Source organism: Eleutherodactylus coqui, chromosome 11, assembly GCF_035609145.1.
Source record: "Eleutherodactylus coqui strain aEleCoq1 chromosome 11, aEleCoq1.hap1, whole genome shotgun sequence".
Classification (NCBI taxonomy): domain Eukaryota; kingdom Metazoa; phylum Chordata; class Amphibia; order Anura; family Eleutherodactylidae; genus Eleutherodactylus; species Eleutherodactylus coqui.
The window spans coordinates 75206922-75232183 of record NC_089847.1 but is presented as its reverse complement, the minus strand read 5'-3'; the positions used below and the strand labels follow the sequence as shown (position 1 = coordinate 75232183).

The 25262-nt window shown below is 47.1% G+C and overlaps 1 protein-coding gene across 3 annotated transcripts in view; it reads right to left on the bottom strand.

Annotated features, from left to right (window-relative positions):
• The window catches only part of RIPOR1 (RHO family interacting cell polarization regulator 1), a 203909-nt gene that overhangs the window by 98395 nt on the left and 80252 nt on the right, over window positions 1-25262 (bottom strand). Inside the window, exon 1 of one of the 3 annotated variants that reach the window (XM_066582640.1) lies at window positions 12334-12452. The exons of 1 other annotated variant lie outside the window; for it this stretch is intronic. Coding sequence is in view for 1 of the 2 variants with exons in the window: in XM_066582637.1 (XP_066438734.1) it covers window positions 5811-5829 (19 nt within the window). In the remaining variant the exon portion in view is untranslated. Of the gene's footprint in view, window positions 1-5810; window positions 5929-12333; window positions 12453-25262 lie in introns of those variants that run through there. One more of the 3 variants, XM_066582637.1, reaches the window with a different exon arrangement.

Sequence of the window (25262 nt, the reverse complement as noted above, 5' to 3'; positions counted from 1 at the left end):
ATATTCCAGAAATTTTCAAATAGAAAGAAATAACTAAACAAGGTAATACTAGCTGGTATTAGTGTATCTTGATGCCACCAGGAAATCCTTGTGGAGTCAAGATTGACAGGGGGGGGGGGGGTGACGCCCCCTGTAACTGATTGGCTGCACAGCAGCCTGGCAGCTAGGTCCTGGAAGAGCACTAGAAGTAGGCTTGAAAAGACATGCAGCAGTGCCTGGTGCAAAAGCACTTCCAGAGCTCACACGGCCTTCCTGGCCACCGAGGCACAAGCGTCCACAACTGTAAGAGGCAGCCCCAAGCAATGCATGTTGTACATACCGGCGGCTGCAGGGAGGCCATAGGGCTGGGGGGAGACACAGAGTGTGATCCGGTGGTCTGACACTGCTTGACCAAATGCCGCCAGCTTTCCCCCCACCCCCCAAACCCCAGCAGATGCATCTTTACCGGAAACGGGAAGCAGAAGATAGGAGCCAGCCAGATGTCATTGGGGGAGCGCCTGACAGAGAACAGTCACTGCCGACGGCGGTGGAGAGCAAGCGGTGACGGTGGCATGTCTCAGCGGGGGAGCGTCCTCCATAACCTGACACTCATGGCAGCGGAACACAAAAACTGTTGCCGGCATCTGTGAGCGGGAAAGCGGCAGAGACGGAGGTCACAATGCACGCAGCGCAGCCGAAGCGGTGAGTCCGGCAGCTGTGAGCGGGGGACCTTAGGGTGAGGGTAACATTTGTGATGAGGCTTACATTGGTAGATGTTAATGCTGCCTTGTTACAGCGGTAACATGACAGCATTTGCAAATCTAAACGTAAACCTCATCACAAATGTTACCCTGAGACAAAGGCTTCAGGTAACGCTGACATTTCTTCCACAGTGTTCTACCAGCACCTTACACCCTTGTACCTATCAGGAGCTAGGGGTGTGACAGGGGCGTTCCTCCTGTCAAACCCCTAGCTTGCGGTGGCGTCAAGATACACTAATACCATATTAGCTAACATATATACTGGGGGACTAGCTATATAATGAATGAAAAAGAATGTTTCACTGCAGTAGCCCTTTAAGAGGACTTGGCATAGTTAATGGAATTACTTCCTTTGAAAGCAGCAATTTACTGCCCCTGTGTTATGTCGAGGACTACGGCTGTTGAGAATACTTCAAAGCACCTCCAATTAGAGGATACAGACTTTATGTATAAAGTGCCCACAGACAGACTAAAGTCAAGGGAAATGAAGGACTTCATCCACGATGATCGTTCGTTAGGCGAAATTTAACAACAAGAATCATTTTAGTCGACTTTCATCTAGAAAGAAGCCGGCTATGCTTAAAAATTTTTCCAATAGTCGGACTACAGACCTTTTATTTTCAGAAACAATCTAGTCATGGATTTTCCATTGAAAGAAGGTTTCAATAAAGATTGTTTGTCCATCCCCCGGCGTCACGAACAGTATGGCCAGTCTGAACAACTTTAATGTCCAAAATAGACTAAAATGTGCATGGATGTGTCTGGACAATAAGTGTTCACCAGACTGTTCAACCATCAACCTACTTCTATTTAAAACAGCAAGAGAAGGACCCGCATTAATAAAATCATGTTTTATCGATTCTGAGGGCTCTGAAAGCTCGCTACAGCATCATGTATTTTCGTTAGTCATTAAAGTTATATCTACAAGATTACTTGGTTTTTCTTACTGAGAACAATCCTATTTTGCTCTACACTGTACTAAACCCATTTTTCGGAATCCCAACAAGAACAGCCAGAGGCTGAGCTTCATAGGCCACAGTAGCTGGCAGACCCAGAAGCTATATTCAAGCCTCCAGGTACCCTGTAATCACATTGCAGGAGTCAAATGGGTGAGATAGGAAAGCTCCTCCCTCTGTCAGCGTTTTACATGCCACGGTCACACTAACTGTGGCATATAAAGGGTTAAACAGTGGGGATCAAAGGTTTCTCTGGTCCCTGCTGTTTGAACAGGAGTTAAACTGTTCAACAGCTGAGCACCCGCTGTCGTGCCAGGCTTCTGATGCAACCGCCGCTAAAAGACGGCACATCAGCGTAAAGCCCCTTAACGGCTGCCGTCAAAAGCGTATGGTCAATCGTTAAGGTGTTAAAAAGAAACATACAACCAATAAACAAACAAAAGTAATCATGTGACTAAGGAGAAAAGGGGGAAATAGAACACCTGGCAATTAACCCTAAGGCCTCCTTCCCACGAGCGTGACGGGCTCCGCCGCGTAATATTACGCTGTGAAGCCCGTCACGGCGCCCCCCCAGAGCCCCTATACTTACCTGCGGGAGATAGCGTGAAATCGCTTCCCCGCCCACCGCCGCCGCGTCACCGCCCGTCACCGCCCACCGCCGCCGCGTCACCGAGCGTGTCACGTGACGCGGCCGGCCGTGTCACGTGACGCGGCCGGCCGCGTCATATGACGCGCGGCGGTGGGCGGGAAAGCGTTTTTTCACGCTATCTCCCGCTGGTTACAGCGGGAGATAGCGTGAACGGACGGCTTCCATTGACTGCAATGGAAGCCGTCAGTGCGTACAGCCCGTCCTCACCCGCAGAAAATAGAGCATGCTGCGGGTGAGGACGGGAGAAATCGCGGTGCGTAATTCCGCGGTGGAATTACGCATCGTGAGCATTGTGCTATTAGGTTCAATAGAACCTAATAGCTGCGGGCAACGCAGCGGATTTTCGCCGCAAATTACGCGGCGGAAATCCGTTCGTGGGAAGGAGGCCTTAGCCTTCACACGGGACGGATTTGCTGCGGAAATTCCGTGCAGCAAATCCGTCTGCGGCTCTTAATCCCGGGATCAGCCAGCCATGTGGACAAGATTTTGCAAAAATCTTGTCCTCATGTGGCGACCAATCCGATGCGGCAAAGCCAGGCGGAACGGGCGATGCAGCGCGGAATTGACAGCTGCAGCATGTCAATTCTTTTTTTTTTTCCCATTGCGACCTCACTCTGCTCTATGGGAAGCAAAAGCAGCGACGGAATGCCGGCGGCCGAGCTTTTAAAGCTGCACCTCTCCCTCGGAAATCTCGCGGCTTTTCTGTCCCGTGGAAACACAATTCTAGTAGTGCAAAATCAGGTCAGATCTCTTGTTTAAACCAAGGGGGGGAGGCACTGGTTTTCAACCGAAAAATCCAGTATGTTTCTCTATTAAAGGGGTTGTCCCGCGCCGAAACGGTTTTTTTTTTTTTCAAACCCCCCCCCCCCCCCCCCGTTCGGCGCGAGACAACCCCGATGCAGGGACGTAAAAAAAAAACCCGCTAAGCGCTTACCTGAATCCCCGCGCTCCGGTGACTTCTATACTTACCGGCTGAAGATGGCCGCCGGGATCCTCTTCCTCCGTGGACTGCAGCTCTTCTGTGCGGTCCATTGCCGATTCCAGCCTCCTGATTGGCTGGAATCGGCACGTGACGGGGCGGAGCTACACAGAGCTACACGTAGCCCCATTGAAGAAAGCAGAAGACCCGGACTGCGCAAGCGCGGCTAATTTGGCCATCGGAGGGCGAAAATTAGTCGGCTCCATGGGAACGAGGACGCCAGCAATGGAGCAGGTAAGTAAAAAACTTTTTATAACTTCTGTATGGCTCATAATTAATGCACAATGTACATTACAAAGTGCATTAATATGGCCATACAGAAGTGTATAGACCCACTTGCTGCCGCGGGACAACCCCTTTAAGTAATTTTTGATGGTGGTCAGCCCCCCTGATGGGACGACTGAGACGCTGAATGCCTGCAGAGCGCATAGATGAAAAATTGTCAGCATGTATGTTGAAAAAATGCACAGAAACATTCCTGGATGCCACATTAGGTATATAAGAGCTAGGACGTTTCATACGGGTTTTCAACCCCTTAACGCTACAGGACGTACAGTTATGTCCTGCAGGGTCGGGGTATATATGGAGAGATTTCGAGAGGCGAACCTCTCTTCATACAGCGCAGGCGTCAGCTGTTTATTACAGCTGACATCCATTGGCAATAGCTGCAATCAGCCGCGCGGCTGAGTGGCACTATTAACCCTTGAAATGCCGCTATCAGTTCTAAGATCACAGAGAGCCATGTGGGTGTCATGGTAACTGGGTGCCTTCTGAAAGGCCCAAGCTTTGTCTTAGCAGACTGCCCATCAAGCCATCCAGGTGGCTTGATAGACTGCCTGTCAGATAGCAGTATGATGTAATGCTACAAAATTACACTATACTGCAGAAGCGATCAAAGCATCACTAGCTGTGATCCCCTAGGGGGACAATTTAAAAAATTTTCAAAGTAAAAACAACATCAATAAAGTTTTACTAATTGTAAAAAAATAAAATAAAAAGTAATAAAAGTTTCAATCACCCCTTCTTTTTACCATGTCTATAATTAAAGAATCTAAATCATAAAACAAAAATAAAAAATTATCGTACTGACCCATTGAATAAAGTTATCATGTCGATTTTGTTGCAGTTTGTGCGCCGTAGAAACAAGACGCACTGAAAGATGGCAGAATGACAGTATTTTTTTCATTTTCCTCCACTTACAATTTTTTACGTTTTTCAGTGCATTACATGGTACATTAAATAGTACCATTTTAAAAAATTCAACTCGCCCTGCAAAAAACAAGCCCTCAAACAGCTATGTCCATGGATAAATAAAAGAAAAGAATTTACGATTTTTTTTAATTTTTTTTTTTTAAAGGAAGGTGGGGCGGGTGGGGGGGGGGGGGGGAAGAAAGTGGGAAAAAAAGGGCTGCATCCTTAAAGGGTTAAACTGCAAGTCCTGCAGCCCACATACTGCAGTTGACATGAGACACAAGTGATCACACCACACATCTTGAGCTCTAACTCATCATTAGGACCGCCAACCCCACCAGGAAGTACTTTACCTTCATCCTGAAGCCATAGTCCGGTTGCCGTTGATTATAATCTGCGTACAGGAAGTGCAGTTAACATAGATGCAGGGGAAGGGGGGGGGGAGAGGGGGTAGATCTCTGATGATCAGCAGCGGCCAGACCAGAGCTGCGGGGTGAAGGTAAAGCACTTCTTGGTGGGGTTGCTGCCAGGCCAGAGATACAGGGGGACACAATTACTATTGGGTGCGTCTTGTAGACCAAAATCTATGGTACATGCCAATGTGTGGGTTATGCATATCTATACATTACCTTATGATCACTGCAGAAAATGTCTACCAGCACCTGGGCTGCCAACCTGAATTGAAAAAATCACGGACAGCCCATATTTGTTTACACACACCTTGGAAAACCTTAATGAATGTTTATCCATCAGATACGGATATGAACTCATTACCAGCTTTCACGGTGAGCTGTAAAATGGCAATAATCACAATTCATAACAATCTGCTCAAATACTAACAGCTGCAAAAAAGTTGCGGATGAGTTTGTTTTTTCAAGGACGCTGGGAAAAAAAATAAATAAATAACAAAATGAACGTATTCTCATAGAATGACCAGGGATTTTTGGACAGCTGGCAGCCCCGATTAGCACTGCGTTGACGAGAAGCAGGGCTGTTCTGATGCTAAACCAAGAGCGCTCCCAAAGCCGCCGGACTGCTAACTTGTCAGAGTGAAGGCAACAAATAGCGCTACTCTCCACGATCCATGAAGGAGTTTTCAATCAAATTATTACATTTCTACAATGCAATTTTGAATAGACTTATCTAAAAAATAATACAGCTCTAGAATGTCATACCGTACAGGCCTGCATTGGAAGAGGGGGGAGCTTTCTATAACTTAATTAAAAGTTATTGCTGACACTTCAGCAGCAGGTACCCATCGTTAAGGCAACAGGTGAAGAAAAACGGTCTGTTACCTTGAAGACTGCCGTTCATGTTGCTGGCTTCAAAAAAACAATCTATTTGATGCCCTCATTGGTCTGGGGGATCTGTGCAGCTTCTAGATTGCAGGCTTTGTGATACGCAGGAGAGCCGGGTCCAGCAAGTCCAAGACAGGAAAGGGCCAGGCAGGTTTCCTCCCTAAACTTCCCCTGCCAAACTATCTGACATCACCGGCTCCACGATGAGTCAAATCCTGATGTGCAACAAACAATAACAGCCATAGGATGGATCTTAAAATAGGAGACACATTCGAGGGAATAGAAAATGAAAGGTCAAACACCTCGCAGCGTTCACAAGTGCAATCTGCAGGATGATGTGAGATGTGTGCTGTACACCGCAGTCAGCCAATATAAAGTACTGCACCTTTAATTCAGCAGCAGAATATACATTGGTAGAACGCTGGATGAAAGGGACTTTACTATGAACACATTTAATCCAACACAAAGAGAATTAAGTTAGGCCTGTCCTCTGATTAACTCCTTCCCGCACTGTCATACATAACATGGGTGGGATGTACTTCCTACACAGTGCCACAAATATACAGTGCGGGGGTGGCAATGGCAACGGAGCTGTACTAGTGACATCGGCAGCGGGTGCCAGCGGTAATATACAACTGATAAGACGGTTCAGTGAAATAAAGTTGATACCAGTTGCTCAACCCCTTACATCTCAGTCAATTGCCACCAGGGCATCTAGATAGTTATATAGAGAGGGGGCTTCCTGTGTCCCCTCGTCAGTACCCCTTGAGTGCCAATGGGTTGCCGTGACAGCTTGTGGTCCAACTACCTAAAGGCCCATTTACACACAAAGATAACCATTCAAAAGATTTTGAGCGATTGTTTTGCATAAACTGCTAATGGATACTAATGTCCATTAGCAGCTTATCACCTTTATTTGTATGTAAATGAGCCTCCCAGAGCTGTATGCGGAGAATAGCAGGTGGTCCTTTAGTTCTCTTTTGGGCTTCAAGCTGAAAACAATGTAATCAGCACTCCTGTGGAGAATACAGCACCATGGACAGAAAACAGCATGCGGTCTATGTTATCTTCTCTCCAGATAAACAATGGATTTTATGCTCACTTGAAAATCATCGTTCGGCCGAAGAGTGAAAGATGGGAGCATTTACACACAACCATTATTGCTCAATCGATGACTTTTGAGCGAATTTTGAGTGATAATCGTTGCGTGTAAATGGGCCTTAACGCAGGATCTAATTGGCTGTCAGCATAAGACTGATCCTCATAATACATTGCAATCCAAAAGTATTGCAATGCATTGTTTTAGTTATTGAAAAAGGTAAAGTTGAAGTTCCTGGTATGAAGTGGTTGTGCGACATCCAGAAGCTGGCTAAGAGGAAGTTTCACGTCAGGTAGCGCTGGCAGGGGATTAACCTACAAGGAGAGACGATTAAGCAGGAGATTTGTGTAGGACCAATCTTCAAGGTGGATGCGTGGGGGGCTGTATCTTAATGGGACTGCCCTCTGGTAAGGGCTAAGCATGTGACTGGGGTAGCCCTCGGGTCTGTGGAAAATCATATGAATTCCAATATACTGAGGCAGTCTTTAACTTAAGGAGTGTGCATCATTCTCTAGGGTAGGGCAATGGAAGAGGTTATGAACCCCACGTGGGGTCTTAGTTCTCTGCAGCTAACATAAGAGGAGCAGGTTGTGTGGCCTGAATTCTGGCAGACGCAATATTTATTCAAAAATGCCACTCTTATTGCCACTTTTGCAAAGTGGGATTAATTTAGAGGCGGCAGGAACTTTTTTGTGGTAAAACTTATTGACTCGGCTTATACTCAAGTATATACAGTAATCTTGTAGATATGATACCTTTTAATAGCTAACAAAAATACATGAGCTTTTGAACCTCTCTTGGTGCTTGCTCAGACATAATGCATTATGCCTGAAGAGCCCCAAGAGGTCTGAAAGCTCGCTATAACATCATATATTTTTGTTAGCCGTTAGAAGGTATCATATCTACAAGATTACGTGGTTTCTGAGAACAATCACATTACGCTTTAACAGGCATCAACAATGTTATTGCGACCTCTGCTGGTTGTTTTTCTTTGGCTCGGTTTAGATATGTACAAAGGAGAGCGATGACAAACATTGGATTGTGTTCCCCATCACCTGGATTCCAATTTAGACCTTAAATAATATGACAGGATGAATTAACCCCTTAACGGTACAGGATATACTCCCCTCTCGACGCTCCCAACAAGTCCACCGCCAGCGACTCCGGTTCTCCATGCTGGCATAATGTTTACAGGCTGCTGCAGCCAATCAGCATCTCTGTTACTAGAAATGGACTTCAGGTGATAGGCAGTGAACAGCAAATTAGAAAGCTGTTAGCGCCCCAGCGAACAACACAAAATAGTCATCTTAGATAATCAATGTGATTTGCATATACGTCCTTCTTTTCTGCCTGAAGAAGAGCCCTGAGAGGTCTGAAAGCTTGCTGTAATATCATGTATTTTTGTTAGCCATTAAAAGCTATCATATCTACAAGATTACTTGGTTTCTCCTGCTGGGAACAATCACATTTCGCTTCTTTTAAGCGCAGTGCCTGTTTAAAACAATACCGTATTACCTGGTTATGGAAAGCCTATTGGTCCTTACATGCGCAAATTTTTAGAATCCGTCAATCTTAAATATTGTTCTTGGGGGAGAAACAAAAGAGGAATCAGTATAGAAAGCACAGGCCGAGTCAAAGATGCAAAACTGAAGAGTTTCAGGACAGGAAATGCCTGAAGGACAGGAAAAGCAGTTATTTAGTCTTCTAAGGACAGGGACTTCTGCAGATAACTAGCATATGCACAGTTCCCGTAGGCCGGCTGGTGAAACCCGCATACAATGGTACTAACCGGTATTAATGAGGTCTACAGACACACTCACCAAGAAACAGATCAGCTTCTGTGCTGAAACCATTATTTGTTCTCACCGGGAAGTCATTACAAATAGCAGAGTCCCACTGATGATCCTGCTCCCACTGATGATCCTGCTTCCAGGAGGCCGGCCCTCCTTTTTGTGCAAAGGAAGCTAGTTGGACTGTCTATTTTGCATAAACAGCACTTTTTGCAAAAAATGTTGCATCCAGATGTTTGCTGTTGGCCAACAGTGAAATATAAAACTATTGCATTTTTTAGTAGTGAAGTTTTTTCTCACTTTTGTTGCGTTTTTAACAGCCATGTTTTATTTTTTTGCAATCCCAGCATGCTCTTAGTGTGGCATTTTTATTGTAGTTTTCCAATATAAAAATGAAAAATGTGATCGTTCCCTTTTTATTCCTGGTAAAGAGATGAAGTTTCAAGCATTTTTCTGCTGGCATCTTAGTCACATCCTTGTAGGTGGACTAATTAAGAACTTACTCCTCTGCTCATCCTGTTCGGGGATTGTTTTAAGTGCAAATTAATCACCCCATGTCTGTGCCCTTCTATATGTATAAAAGAGCACAGGCATGCTGTGATTAATTTACTAACTCATCACACAAAAAACAAGCCCTCGTCGAGCCAAGCTGGAGCCATATGTTGTATTTTTTGAAAGTGAGGAGGAAAAAAGGGGGGAAAAAAAGCGAAATGGCCGTTTCTCCAAGGAGTTAATCTGCCCGATTTCCCAGTTTATCCAAGACATCCGGTATGGTGCAGTCGGATATCCGAGCGGTTGCGCATCTGCCGGCCAGCTTATAACACATCTATACGTTGTGTAGTAAAGCATTACGTAGGGCGGTCCGCGGAGGACACAATACAGGACAGTGAGCGCCAACGTCTACAAGGAGTAACAGTACTACCAAACATATGGAGACAAGATGAGGAATGTGCGACAGCTGCAGCTCAGGCACAGAAAACCAATTATTCTGTCATAAAAGGAAAACAAAAAAAGAAGTCTCCTTTGACGCCGCAGAAACACATTTTGATAAAAGATCAGAATGATTAGGATCACTGCGTTTTTGTAATTTTCCAAATGCAATTCAGGAAAACTAATTATAAAGTGATGTGAAGACAAGGGGGTTATGTTGTAGGCTCGTGTACACGGCCACGTGACAGGAGGCATACACTGTATACTTACAGCGGGGGGGCGAGTATTACTCATTTATTGTAACTACACCAACACTTAATCTGCCCCATGTGCCAATACAGACTACAGCACAAACCTCCCTGTGGCCCGCTCCTGCAGTGACGGCCAGGTTGCAGCGGACAGTCATGGTCACCGTCTACTTGTGTCCCCAGCTATCCCACTGATAATTTGCCAGTGTGAAGGAATGAAGGATGAACCACAGTTGGAAGCAATCCTGGAATATGTGTCTGCAGCTTCAATTTGTAATGTATAGCATGTAAGTCACACACAAGGCCCACCACCTCATTTTACGTGGCCCGCCGGCCGTGCGGCAACCCAACGGGCATTCCACTCACCCCGCCTGCAGCTGCGGACTGGCGGTGGCAGTGCAGAGCCTGATCGCTGACCTCATGTACGCAGCACAGGTGCTGGAGGAGAGGTCAGTGGCGGCTGTTGGCCCCGGGCTGCAGCGGGGCGAGGGAACTGCCCGTAGGGATGCTGGCCGTCCTGAAGCCAATAGGGGATCTCCATTACTACTGGGTCCACTATTACTATACCATCTTGGGCCGGGCTCCAGTGACTGTGTTGGTATAGCATATTCCGCGCATGTTCCATGTTGGTGCATATTATGCATGGCGATGGTAATGCCATTGAGCCCTTGCTAAGTGCCCGGCCTTACAATTATGTAAGGCAGATATGGCCCTCGGTGAGAGGAGTCAGACTCCGCTGATGTCAGTGGTCTAGTGCATGCAATCCTCGGACTTCAGCAATAAAGAGTCCATCATCTGCTCCAGCATCATGCTGTGCGGACCGCAAGTAGCCGCTATGCATTCTTATGAGACAGTGGGGAGGTGACATCGTGGGAGTGACTTCCTGCGATATAGCGGGAGCTGAAGGATTTCATTAAAAGTGGGGAATCAAAGGGTATGACACCAAAACGCAGTGGATACTATGACAGCAAAACACCAGTTAGGGAATTAATTACATTCACTTTTACATGATGTACAAACCATTGTGTACCAGGTACAGCACTGTACATTGTGTAGTGGTGGTGCTTGGTATTGCAGCTCAATCCCATTCACATGAATAGCACCAAGCTACAGAAAGGCAAGTGACTGATCAACTTAATATCTTGGGCCAAAGAAGAGTTTGCAGAAATCAACCAAGATCCGCAAACATCTGGAGGGATTGGGAATCATTAATGAGCTGATCATTAACGAAGGCGCTTCTAGACTAAAGAAATTATTTAGAAAAATCATTGAAAGGAGTGAAAATGAACATGGCGCGACATCGCACTCGCCATCCATGTGAAAGCCCAGTGGATGCGAGGCGGTTTCACGTGAAAACAGCCTCTGCTCACTGCGGGGACGAAGGGAATCCCCAGCTAGGCTGTCACAGCCGCGGCAGGGGATCGCGGAGTTCTCCCATTGCCTTTAATGGTGCTTGTGCTGCCGCCGGCCCCGTTGAGGATAATAGACGCGCTCACAGAAAGACAGGACACGCTGCCATGTGTTTCCCGCATCGCGGTGCCACGCAGGAGAACATTGTTTACAATGTCCAGGGCATCTGACTGCGATGCGGTTTTTTTTAACGCTCCCATAGAAAACCCTTGGCGATTCTCCAACAGGACCGTCACGGGTTCTTCTACCTCGGAGCGTCCGTCCCGTGCAAATTACCGCATTCAAACGGGTTCTTTTTTCCCTGACGTTCTGCCCATCTCAGAACCGGACCGACCCCTGGCGCCCGTGGGGGCTCATCCACTTGGCTGTATTCAGTGGCGGTCTATGAACTCCGCCGTGTTTTCACGGACCGATCCTGCGCACTTTCACTACACTTTTCCTATGTGTAAAAAAAAAAAAGACAGCAGTAAGGCCCCACTGACTTGTGTAGAGCCGCGGAGAATACGCACGGTACAGATTTGCGTGATCCCATTGACTTTAACGGGCTGTCAGTCCGTAACGGACTAATATAGCCCCGCCGGGGAATTCGCACGCGTAACAAACACGTCTGAGATCAATGGGTGTCAGATTTCCGTTATCCGCATGTAATACGCAGCGCAGACACGCCGCTGCGAGCGCGGCCTTACTGGTCATCAGAGGTGGTGGTGGCCCTCTGCTGGGATTACAGCTGCCACCGTCACACACCGGCCGGTGACAGCAGCTGCCAGCGGGGACTGATGGCGTCCATGGTACTTACCACTAGCTATTACTGTAGGTAGGTGCCTCGCACACGGCGGGCCTCACACTATACACGTCACCATCCGTGCAGACCCTCCGCCTGCCCCTCCGGCAGCCACGGCCTAGTCACCCAGCACGGCGCCCCCTCCCCGGCCGCCACATAGCACGACCTTCCCGGCCAGAGCTCCGCCGCTGCCGCTTTATATGATGGCGGCGACCGCGGTGTGCCGGAGCCCCGGGAGCCGCACACAACATGAGGCACTTACATGGCTGCTGCTGCTGCGGACGGAGGACCAGTGTGCGGCCGCCGCTCCTTCTTCCCACACAGCGCTGGACTCGCCCGACTCCTAATCTCCAGACATCCTGCCTTGTGCTGTCAGTCAGCGCCGAGGAGGAGGATGAGCAGCGCCGCCGCCGGGGGAGGGAGGGACTGCCCCGCACGGATGCTTTCCATCCCTGCTATCTCAGGAGGCCGCAGCTGCTGCGGCGCCGCTTGGGGACCAGCTATTCCAGGGCGCGTCCTTACACGGGGGCTTGTTTGTGTTTGACCGCTACAGTTTATGAGCCAAAGCCAGAAGATAAGGGACATATAAAGCTATAGGACATGTAATGATAAGGGACATATAAAGCTATAGGACATGTAATGATATGGGACATATAAAGCTATAGGACATGTAATGATAAGGGACATATAAAGCTATAGGACATGTAATGATATGGGACATATAAAGATATAGGACATGTAATGATATGGGACATATAAAGCTATAGGACATGTAATGATAAGGGACATATAAAGCTATAGGACATGTAATGATATGGGACATATAAAGATATAGGACATGTAATGATATGGGAAATATAAAGCTATAGGACATGTAATGATATGGGACATATAAAGCTATAGGACATGTAATGATATGGGACATATAAAGATATAGGACATGTAATGATAGGGGACATATAAAGATATAGGACATGTAATGATATGGGACATATAAAGCTATAGGACATGTAATGATAGGGGACATAAAGATATAGGACATGTAATGATAAGGGACATATAAAGATATAGGACATGTAATGATAAGGGACACATAAAGGTACGGGAAATGTAAAGATAGGGGACGTATAAAGATACAGGACATAGAAAGACACGGTACGTATAAAGTAAGGGGACGTATAAAAAGACCGGACATACAAAGATACTGGACACAATGATAGGGGACACATAAATATACGGGACATATAAAGATAGAGAACGTATAAAGATAGGGGATGCGTAAAGATACGGGCTGTATAAACATAGGGGACATAAAGATACGGACCATATAAAATATGGGACATATAAAGGTAGGAGACATAAAGATAAAGGACACATAAAGGTATTGGAAATGTAAAGATACGGGACACAATGATAGGGGACACATAATGATAGGGGACACATAATGATAGGGGACACATAAATTTACGGGACATATAAAGATATGAGACACATAAAGGTATTGGAAATGTAAAGATATGGGACACATAAAGATACAGGGCATATAAAGATACGGGACATATATGGGAAGATCTTACACTGCTTATTGTCTGGTTCACTACTGGCTTTGGCTAAAAAAAACACAAAAATTACCACTAAGACTGTAGCTTTAAAAAAATAAAACTGCAAAACCACCCTTTTACACGGGACGACAGTAGAGATGAGCGAGCACCAAAATGCTCGGGTGCTCGTTATTCGGGACGAACTTTTCGCGATGCTCGAGGGTTCGTTTCGAGTAACGAACCCCATTGAAGTCAATGGGCGACCCGAGCATTTTTGTATTTCGCCGATGCTCGCTAAGGTTTCCTTGTGTGAAAATCTGGGCAATTCAAGAAAGTGATGGGAACGACACAGCAACGGATAGGGCAGGCGAGGGGCTACATGTTGGGCTGCATCTCAAGTTCACAGGTCCCACTATTAAGCCACAATAGCGGCAAGAGTGGGGCCCCCCCCCTCCCAAAAACTTTTACTTCTGAAAAGCCCTCATTAGCATGGCATACCTTAGCTAAGCACCACACTACCTCCAACAAAGCACAATCACTGCCTGCATGACACTCCACTGCCACTTCTCCTGGCTTACATGCTGCCCAACCGCCCCCCCTCCCCCCCACAGCGCACACCAAAGTGTCCCTGCGCAGCCTTCAGCTGCCCTAATGCCTCACCACCCTCATGTCTATTTAGAAGTGCGTCTGCCATGAGGAGGAACTGCAGGCACACACTGCAGAGGTTGGCACGGCTAGGCAGCGACCCTCTTTAAAAGGGGCGGGGCGATAGCCCACAATGCTGTACAGAAGCAATGAGAAATAGAATCCTGTGCCACCGCCATCAGGAGCTGCACACGTGGGCATAGCAATGGGGAACCTATGTGTCACACACTATTCATTCTGTCAAGGTGTCTCTGCATGCCCCAGTCAGACTGGGGTTCTTTACAAGTGGACACAGATGCATTTATAATTCCCTGTGGACCCACAGCATGGGTGGGTGCCAGGAAGCCACCGGCGGTACATAGAAATATCCCATTGCATTGCCCAACACAGCTGAGGTAGTAATGTCGTGCTTAATACAGGTGGGCTTCGGCCCACACTGCATGCCCCAGTCAGACTGGGGTTCTTTACAAGTGGACAGATGTAGGTTAAACTCCGTGTGCACCTACAGCATGGGTGGCTCCCTGGAACCCACCGGCGATACACAAAAATATCCCATTGCATTGCCCAACACAGCGGATGTAACGTCAGCTGTAATGCAGGTGGGCTAAAAATTCATTTGATTACACTGTAGGCGAGGGCCCATAAAAATTGCTGTATCAACAGTACTAATGTACATCCAAAAAATTGGCCATGGCCAACCAAGAGGGCAGGTGAAACCCATTAATCGCTTTGGTTAATGTGGCTTAAGTGGTAACTAGGCCTGGAGGCAGCCCAGTTTAATGAAAAATTGGTTCAAGTTAAAGTTTCAACGCTTTTAAGAGCATTGAAACATATAAAAATTGTTTAGAAAAATTATATGAGTGAGCCTTGTGGCCCTAAGAAAAATTGCCCGTTCAGCGTGATTACGTGAGGTTTCAGGAGGAGGAGCAGGAGGAGGAGGAGGAATATTAGACACAGATTGATGAAGCAGAAATGTCCCCGTTTTGGATGGTGAGAGAGAACGTAGCTTCCATCCGCGGGTGCAGCCTACGTATTGCTTACGTATCGCTGCTGTCCGCTGGTGGAGAAGAGAAGTCTGGGGAAATCCAGGCTTTGTTCATCTTGATGAGTGTAAGCCTGTTGGCACTGTCGGTTGACAGGTGGGTACGCTTATCCGTGATGATTCCCCCAGCCACACTAAACAGACTCTCTGACAAGACGCTAGCCGCAGGACAAGCAAGCACCTCCAGGGCATACAGCGCGAGTTCAGGCCACGTGTCCAGCTTCGACACCCAGTAGTTGTAGGTGGCAGAGGCGTCACGGAGGATGGTCGTGCGATCGGCTACGTACTCCCTCACCATCCTTTTACAGTGCTCCCGCCGACTCAGCCTTGACTGGGGAGCGGTGACACAGTCTTGCTGGGGAGCCATAAAGCTGGCAAAGGCCTTGGAGAATGTTCCCCTGCCTGCGCTGTACATGCTGCCTGATCTCTGCGCCTCCCCTGCTACCTGGCCCTCGGAACTGCGCCTTCTGCCACTAGCGCTGTCGGATGGGAAGTTTACCATCAGTTTGTCCACCAGCGCCCTGTGGTATAGCATCATTCTCGAACCCCTTTCCTCTTCGGGAATCAGAGTGCAAAGGCTCTCCTTATACCGTGGATCGAGCAGTGTGTACACCCAGTAATCCGTAGTGGCCAGAATGCGTGTAACGCGAGGGTCACGAGAAAGGCATCCTAACATGAAGTCAGCCATGTGTGCCAGGGTACCTGTACGCAACACATGGCTGTCCTCACTAGGAAGATCACTTTCAGGATCCTCCTCCTCCTCCTCTTCCTCCTCCTCAGGCCATACACGCTGAAAGGATGACAGCCCAGCAGCATGTGTACCCTCACCAGTGGGCCAAGCTGTCTCTTCCCCCTCCTCCTCATCCTCCTCATCCTCCTCCTCCTCCTCATCCTCCTCATGCTCCTCCTCCTCCTCCTCAACGCGCTGAGATATAGACAGGCGGGTGCTCTGACTATCCAGCGACATACTGTCTTCCCCCGGCTCTGTTTCCGAGCGCAAAGCGTCTGCCTTTATGCTTTGCAGGGAACTTCTCAAGATGCATAGCAGAGGAATGGTGACGCTAATGATTGCAGCATCGCCGCTCACCACCTGGGTAGACTCCTCAAATTTTCCAAGGACCTGGCAGATGGCTGCCAACCAGGGCCACTCTTCTGTAAATAATTGAGGAGGCTGACTCCCACTGCGCCGCGCAAGTTGGAGTTGGTATTCCACTATAGCTCTACGCTGCTCATAGAGTCTGGCCAACATGTGGAGCGTAGAGTTCCACTGTGTGGGCACGTCACACAGCAGTCGGTGCACTGGCAGATTAAACCTATGTTGCAGTGTCCGCAGGGTGGCAGCGTGCGTGTGGGATTTGCGGAAATGTGCGCAGAGCTGTCGCACCTTTCCGAGCAGGTATGACAAGTGGGGGTAGTTTTTCAGAAAGCGCTGAACCACCAAATTAAACACATGGGCCAGGCATGGCACGTGCGTGAGGCTGCCGAGCTGCAGAGCCGCCACCAGCTTACGGCCGTTGTCACACACGACCATGCCCGGTTGAAGGCTCAGCGGCGCAAGCCAGTGGTCGGTCTGCTCTGTCAGACCCTGCAGCAGTTCGTGGGCCGTGTGCCTCTTCTCTCCTAAGCTGAGTAGTTTCAGCACGGCCTGCTGACGCTTGCCCACCGCTGTGCTGCCACGCCGCGTGACACCGACTGCTGGCGACGTGCTGCTGACACATCTTGATTGCGAGACAGAGGTTGCGTTGGAGGAGGAGGAGGAAGGTGCTTTAGTGGAGGAAGCATACACCGCCGCAGATACCACCACCGAGCTGTGGCCCGCAATTCTGGGGGTGGGTAGGACGTGAGCGGTCCCAGGCTCTGACTCTGTCCCAGCCTCCACTAAATTCACCCAATGCGCCGTCAGGGAGATATAGTGGCCCTGCCCGCCTGTGCTTGTCCACGTGTCCGTTGTTAAGTGGACCTTGGCAGTAACCGCGTTGGTGAGGGCGCGTACAATGTTGCAGGAGACGTGGTCGTGCAGGGCTGGGACGGCACATCGGGAAAAGTAGTGGCGACTGGGAACCGAGTAGCGCGGGGCAGCCGCTGCCATCATGCTTTTGAAAGCCTCCGTTTCCACAAGCCTATACGGCAGCATCTCTAGGCTGATCAATTTTGCAATGTGCACGTTTAACGCTTGAGCGTGCGGGTGCGTGGCGTCGTACTTGCGCTTGCGCTCAAACTGTGGCACTAGCGACGTCTGGACGCTGCGCTGAGAGACATTGCTGGATGGGGCCGAGGAAAGCGGAGGTGAGGGTGTGGGTGCAGGCCAGGAGACGGTAGTGCCTGTGTCCTCAGAGGGGGGTTGGATCTCAGTGGCAGGTTGGGGCACAGGGGGAGAGGCAGTGGTGCAAACCGGAGGCGGTGAACGGGCATCGTCCCACCTTGTGGGGTGCTTGGCCATCATATGCCTGCGCATGCTGTTGGTGGTGCCTCCCCAGCTGATCTTGGCGCGACAAAGGTTGCACACCACTGTTCGTCGGTCGTCAGGCGTCTCTGTGAAAAACTGCCACACCATAGAGCACCTTGACCTGTGCAGGGTGGCATGGCGCGAGGGGGCGCTTTGGGAAACAGTTGGTGGATTATTCGGTCTGGCCCTGCCTCTACCCCTGGCCACCGCACTGGCTCGGCCTGTGCCCACACCCTCACTTGGCCCTCCGCGTCCTCGGCCGCGTCCACGTCCTCTAGGCCTACCCCTACCCCTCAGCATGCTGTATTACCAGTGATTTGATTTCCCAGGCAGGAAAGAAATTGGCGCAAGGCTGCACTCAACCGTAGCTGGTTGCGTCTGATTTTTTTACGTTCTCCACGCAGCACAGACGTACCCAGAGCCCTTAGGACTGACACAGGCAGGGCAAATATACTTTCTTCCCTTTTGTTTAAAAGGATAGGCCCACTGCGTCTATTCACTAATAATAAGTTTAATAACTGTGTTGCGGCCCTGCAAAACTGTCACAGAACTTTACTGTTGCAGAGTTACTAACTGTGGCAGAGCAGGTATTTCCCAGGCAGGAAAGAAATTGGCGCAAGGCTGCACTCAACCGTAGCTGGTTGCGTCTGATTTTTTTACGTTCTCCACGCAGCACAGACGTACACGGAGACCTTAGGACTGACACAGGCAGGCCAAATATAATTTCTTTTCCTTTTTTGCAAAGGGAGGGACCCACTGCGTATATTCAATGAACAATAACTGTGTTGTGGCCCTGCCTACACAATTCTTTCCCTGTAGTATCAATGGAGGGTGCAATGCTCTGCACAGACGATTTTTAGAAGAAAAAAAAATGCAACACTGCTAACAGCAGCCAGCACAGTACTGCACACGCTTAAATTTGGCCCTAGAAAGGACCGTTGAGGTTCTTGAAGGCTACACTCACTCCTAACACTCTCCCTGCCTATGCACCACTTCTGTCCCTAATGCCGGGTGCAATGCTCTGCACTGCCGATTTTGAGGGGAAAAAAAACACTGCTAGCAGCAGCCTGCACACAGGTAGATGTGGCCCTAAGAAGGACCTTTGGGGTTCTTGAAGCCTACACTGACTCCTAACGCTCTCCCTACAGCAGCACCAGCACGATAGTACTTTCCCTCAGCTAACTCACAAGGCATCTGAGGCGAGCCGCGGGAGGGGCCGACTTTTATACTCGGGTGACATCTGATCGCCCCAGCCACTCACAGCAGGGGGGTGGTATAGGGCTTGAACGTCACAGGGGGAAGTTGTAATGCCTTCCCTGTCTTTCAATTGGCCAGAAAGCACGCTAACGTCTCAGAGAGGAAACTGAAAGTAACCAGAACACCGCGTGGTGCTCGTTACGAGTAACGAGCATCCCGAACACCCTAATATTCGCACGAATATCAAGCTCGGACGAGTACGTTCGCTCATCTCTAGACGTAGGGGGCTGAGTGCTTCCCCTGGCACACACTGGTATTATAAAGGGCACATGGTCGGTAGGGGCCACTATATAGGCTTTGTATTTGAGTCCAAGAGCTCAATAAGTTTCACTTAAATGCATTTTCGTAGCTTCCTCTGGGAACGATGACTGCAATATCGCTCTCACTTAGGCCGGGCTCACACGAGTGGGTTGGATTCCGCATGCAACAGGGCCGCAGCGGATTCTGGCTGTGAACCCGGCCGGTGACCCTGCCTGTATTGAGGCTCGCCGGCGGTCATGTGCAGTACCGCTCTCCCCCCTTTGTTTGTATTTCCCAGGCCATTGTTTAGTGATGATGCAGGTACCCGCATCCCATACGCAATGTTAGTTGACTTGAATGGAGACCGCCCGCACGGACTCCACGGCAAAATAGAGCATGCTGCAATTTTTCGTCCACGTGCGGCAAGCACAGAATCCACAATTCAAATGCAGTCGTGTGAGACCGGCCATGGACTACATTCACACTGGCGAGCGTGATATCAGGCAGAGAAACCCAGCCCAATAATGGGCTTGTCAGTGTGTTTTACCCACAGATGGGATCCTTTGGCGCTTGTTTCACATGAGCCAGAGGACCTGCAACTGTTTACCATTAATTTCAGTGGTAAACAGCACATGGCACTCCCGTGCACATGACACGGCATGCAATATGTTTTACTGTCCCATTGAAAACAATGGGCGATGCATTCCGAGGACTGCAAAAAATAGGACATGCAGCGATTTTGTTTACCTCGCAGCATCGCGAAAAAAATTGCTTGTGTGTATTACTCCTTTCAAAAGAATGGAATTCATATTTGCGTGAGTTGTGTGCGTCTCACAAAACACAGAAATTGTGCGAGAATCGCGCTCGTGTAAATGTAGCCTCAGGGCTTCTTAACGCGACTGTATTTGCACATGTAAAATATACGCACACAAAACACGGAATAGAACCCATTGATTTCAGTGGGTTCGTTCTCGTGAGCGTGTTTTGCATGATCAGAAAAAAGTAGGACCTGCCCTATCTCTCTGCATTCTGCGCAGCAAAGGCTCCCATAGAAGTCTATGGGAGGTGCACAAAAACCGCAAAGAAAAAAGAACTCATCTGGACCTCATTAGGCCACATAACCTTTTAATCCACGGAAAGTGAGTGTCGTTCATGCGTATGAACTGGCGCAAAAAATACAGTACTGTGTGCGGACACGCGTGCAACTGTACCTCATCCAACCTCGTTCATGCGTAAATACGTTGCGCTGGGGGAAGCGTTTTTGCGCATACAATCATGTGAAGAAGCCCCTAAATATCTGATCATAATGCCTCGTAATAGATAACACTGAGTTAATAGTGGTGTGATATACAAATGGTGCAGGCAGAGGCTGTCCCCCATCTCCCCTGACCTCTGCAGTCACTGTGGAGCCTCTGGCTGGCTGTATTGGGGTGCATGAACACGTTCGCAGTTATTGGCAACATGATTTGGTTGAAAGGATTGCCCTGTATGCTGACAGCATGCTCCTCTTTAGCAGAGCTAATCCATCTCCATGTCATGCTATGGAAACTAATGCAAATAAAGGAGATGGAATAACACCTCCACAGTGCCACCTATGGGAAGGCAGCATTCCTTCAAGCCAAAGTCAGACTCTTTATACAAGCCTTGTAACAATGACTGGGGCTTAAAGGCAAAGCCAGACTTCATATACAGCCAGCTGTTTCAGGGTTTTTGCCCTTCCTCAGTGTGCAGTAGGAGTCTGGCTTTGCTAGTGAGAGACCTGGGATGGGGGGTCAGAAACGCTATCTTTTCTCCTTAGGGAAAGCACCTAGACAGTGAGTGAGGAGACTGAAATGGCCATGCACCCTCCTCTGGGTAATGTGCAAATAAGGGAGATGGACTAAAACATCCACAGTGCAACCTATTGGAAGGCAGCATTCCTTCAAGCCAAAGTCAGACTCTTAATAGAAGCCTTGTAACAATGACTGGGAATTAAAGGCAAAGCCAGACTCCAACTAATGAAACACATGGGGAATACTCTTGTTAAAGCCTCATGCATATGGGTGGATTTGTACTGCAGAATCTGGAGCGGGCGTCTGCCTCCAGATTCTGCATCAATAATCCTTCATAGCATGCTATGGAAAAATAATTCTTCATGCACACGAGCGGAAACAAATTGCGGTTTCGCTCGCAGATGAAAAATCGCAGCATGCTTCATTTTATTGTGGTTTCCACACGGACGGCTTCCATTGATGTCAATGGAAGCTGTCCGACCCGCTGCCCATCCGCAATTAACATTGCGGACAGGTTGCAGATTCCGCGAGAAAAGCAGGAGGTTAAAAAAAATCTGCACTGCGCATGTCCAACAGCGAGCCATGCGGACCATCCGCAGTACAGAAAAAGAGGAATAAAAGCAAGTACACGCAGATGCCGTCCGGGCACAGGGAGGATTCCACTGCAGGCTCCCGTCCGTGTGCATGTGGCCTTAGTGATCAACTGGGAGAAATCGGAACTTGGGGGTGGATGATCACTTTAATGAGATATAAGATGAGACTAAATTTATCATTAAATATCTAGGGATAAAAGTATCATTCAGACTTTCTGATTTTAAGTGTCTAAATTTAAATTAGAGTCTTGGTATAGTCTCCTATTATTGGTGGTGGGCCGCATCATTCTAATTGAGATGATTTGGATTCCCAACTCCCCTGTCTGAATATTGGAGCGTGAGTTGCTCCTCTTGGTCGGCTGGGTGATAAAATTGACCCAAATTTTCACTTATTCAAATTGGACATGCAAAACCTGATTTTTGGCAAAAATCCTGGAAAAAACGAATTTCCCATAATGCCTGGTACAGTGGTCTGCGAGTAGTTAATCAGCATCCTTGATGAAGTCACCAATCTGTCCTCAATCTTGTATATGAGCAGCAGCTTTATTGGATGCCTGCATCACATCATTTTGCCACATAGGACATAGATACAGTGTAGCTCCATGTTTATACGCCTATATAACGCAAGGTTTGTTGTTAGGGACAGATATTCTACAGAGGATATATTGCTTCTTGTGTGAAAGCTTGTATACCAGCGTTATACTGTCGGAACCAGTGCAGAAAATATAGAGGCTGTCGGAACCAGAGAAAGAAGCTGCATCAGGCTAATTTCACATGGGCGAGCACAATATCAGGCTGAGACCATTAAGCCTGAGGAAGCACCCTGCATTTTTGGTAGCCATTAAAAGGTAGCATGATACGAGAAGTTTTTCATGCAAAAAAGCCTAGCAACGCTTCTGTGAAATTGCGATGCTCATGCACACAATTGCAAGTGTTTCCCAATGATTTCAATGGGAAACATCACATCACACTCCTATGCAAATCACATGGTATGTGAGTGTCATGCAATGCCTTTTAAGGTCCCTTTGAAAGCAATGGGCAAGGTGTTCCAAAGGGAACACCAAATGACAGAACATGCGACTTTTGCTCTCGTATCATCGCTGCAAGGGGAAAAAAATCACTTATGTGAATAAGTCCAGTCAAAAGAATGGAGTTGATATTCAAGCGACTTTTGTGCATCTCACAGCCCATTCTCACTTGGTGTGAAAGCTTGAATACCAGCAGAGAACTTAAATAGAGTTGTATTGGAGGGAGCAGAGAAAGAAGTTGCATCATGTTTATATGCCTATACGAAACATAGCTAGTAGATTGAAAGAGGATAGATTTCTGTTGCAGTCATCTATATATATATAAAGACGAAAGCCCTGACTGACTGACTGACTGACTGACTGACTCACTCACTCACTGACTCACCAAAAGTTCTCCAACTTCCCGATGTCGTAGAAACATGAATTTTGGCACAAGCATAGATTATCTCCAAAATAGGAGAATTGGGTCCCAACTCGATTATTCAATTCTAGCGCAAAAGACTTAGCATCGAAATTTAACGTACATAATCTAAATCTCTCACTTCCCAATGTCATAGAAACTTAAAATTTGGCACGCGCATTGAATATGTCATACATAGGAAAAGTTAATAGGTCCCAACTCGATTATTCAATTCTATGCGCAAAAGAATTAGCGTCCAAATTTTACGTACGGAATCTAATTCTCTCACTTCCCGGTGTCATAGAAACTCGAAATTTGGCAGAAGCATTGATTATGTCATAAATAGGAAAAGCTAATGGGTCCCAACTCGATTATTCAATTCTATGCGCAAAAGAATTAGCGTCCAAATTTTACGTATGGAATGTATTTTTCTCACTTTCCGGTGTCATAGAAACGTGAAAATTGGCACGAGCATTGATTATGTCATAAATAGGAAAAGTTAATGGGTCACAACTTGATTATTCAATTCTATGCGCAAAAGAATTAGCGTCCAAATTTTACATACGGAATGTAATTTTCTCACTTTCCGGTGTCATAGAAACTCGAAATTTGGCACGAGCATTGATTATGTCATAAATAGGAAAAGCTAATGTGTCCCAACTCCATTATTCAATTCTATGCGCAAAAGAATTAGCGTCCAAATTTTACGTACGGAATGTAATTTTCTCAATTTCCGGTGTCATAGAAACGGGAAATTTGGCACGAGCATTGATTATGTCATAAATAGGAAAAGCTAATGGGTCCCAACTTGATTATTCAATTCTATGCGCAAAAGAATTAGCGTCCAAATTTTACGTACGGAATGTAGTTTTCTCACTTTCCGGTCTCATAGAAACGGGAAATTTGACACAAGCATTGATTATGTCATAAATAGGAAAAGCTAATGGGTCCCAACTCAATTATTCAGTTCTATGCGCAAAAGAATTAGCGTCCAAATTTTACGTACGGAATGTAATTTTCTCACTTTCCGGTGTCATAGAAACGTGAAATTAGGCACGAGCATTAATTATGCCATAAATAGGAAAAGCTAATGTGTCCCAACTCGATTATTCAATTCTATGCGCAAAAGAATTAGCGTCCAAATTTAACGTACATAATCCAAATCTCTCACTTCCCAATGTCATAGAAACTTCAAATTTGCCATAAGCATTGAATATGTCATAAATAGGAAAAGTTAATGGGTCCCAACTCGATTATTCAATTCTAGCGCAAAAGAGCTAGCGTCCAAATTTTACGTACGGAATCTAATTCTTTCACTTCTTGGTGTCATAGAAACATGAAATTTGGAACGGGAATTGATTATGTCATAAATAGGAAAAGTTAATGGGTCCCAACTCGATTGTTCAATTCTAAGCGCAAAAGAATTAGCAACCACATTTTACGTACGAAATCTAGTTCTCTCACTTCCCGATGTCATAGAAACTTGAAATTTGGCACGGGCATTGATTATGTCATAAATAGGAAAAGTTAATGGGTCCCAACTCGATTATTCAATTCTAAGTGCAAAAGAATTAGTGTCCAAATTTTACGTATGGAATCTAATTCTCTCACTTCCCGATGTCATAGAAACTTGAAATTTGGCACGGGCATTGATTATGTCATAAATAGGAAAAGTTAATGGGTCCCAACTCGATTATTCAATTCTAAGTGCAAAAGAATTAGTGTCCAAATTTTATGTATGGAATCTAATTCTCTCACTTCCTGATGTCATTTTATATAAAGGAAACGTCGCATGGTTACCCCCCTGTGGTGTTTCCTGGGTAACGCAGAGAACTATGCAAAATGATGAACATATGTTTTTCCGGTACCTCTAAAGTAACCACGACTTCATAAGATTTTCTGTGTGAACACCAGAAAAACACCAGTACCAAATTAACTTGGGCGAAGTCGGGTACATCAGCTAGTCTATATATATATAAAGACCAAAGCCTTCACTGACTCACTGACTGACTGAATCGCCAAAAATTCTCCAACTTTCCGATGTCACAGAAACATGAAATTTGGCACGAGCATAGATTATGTCCAAAATAGGAAAAGTAAAGAGGTCCAAACTCGATTATTCAATTCTAAGTGCAAAAGAACTAGCGTCCAAATTTTATGTACGGATTCTAATTCTCTCACTTCCCGATGTCGTAGAAGCATGAAATTTGGCACAAGCATAGATTAT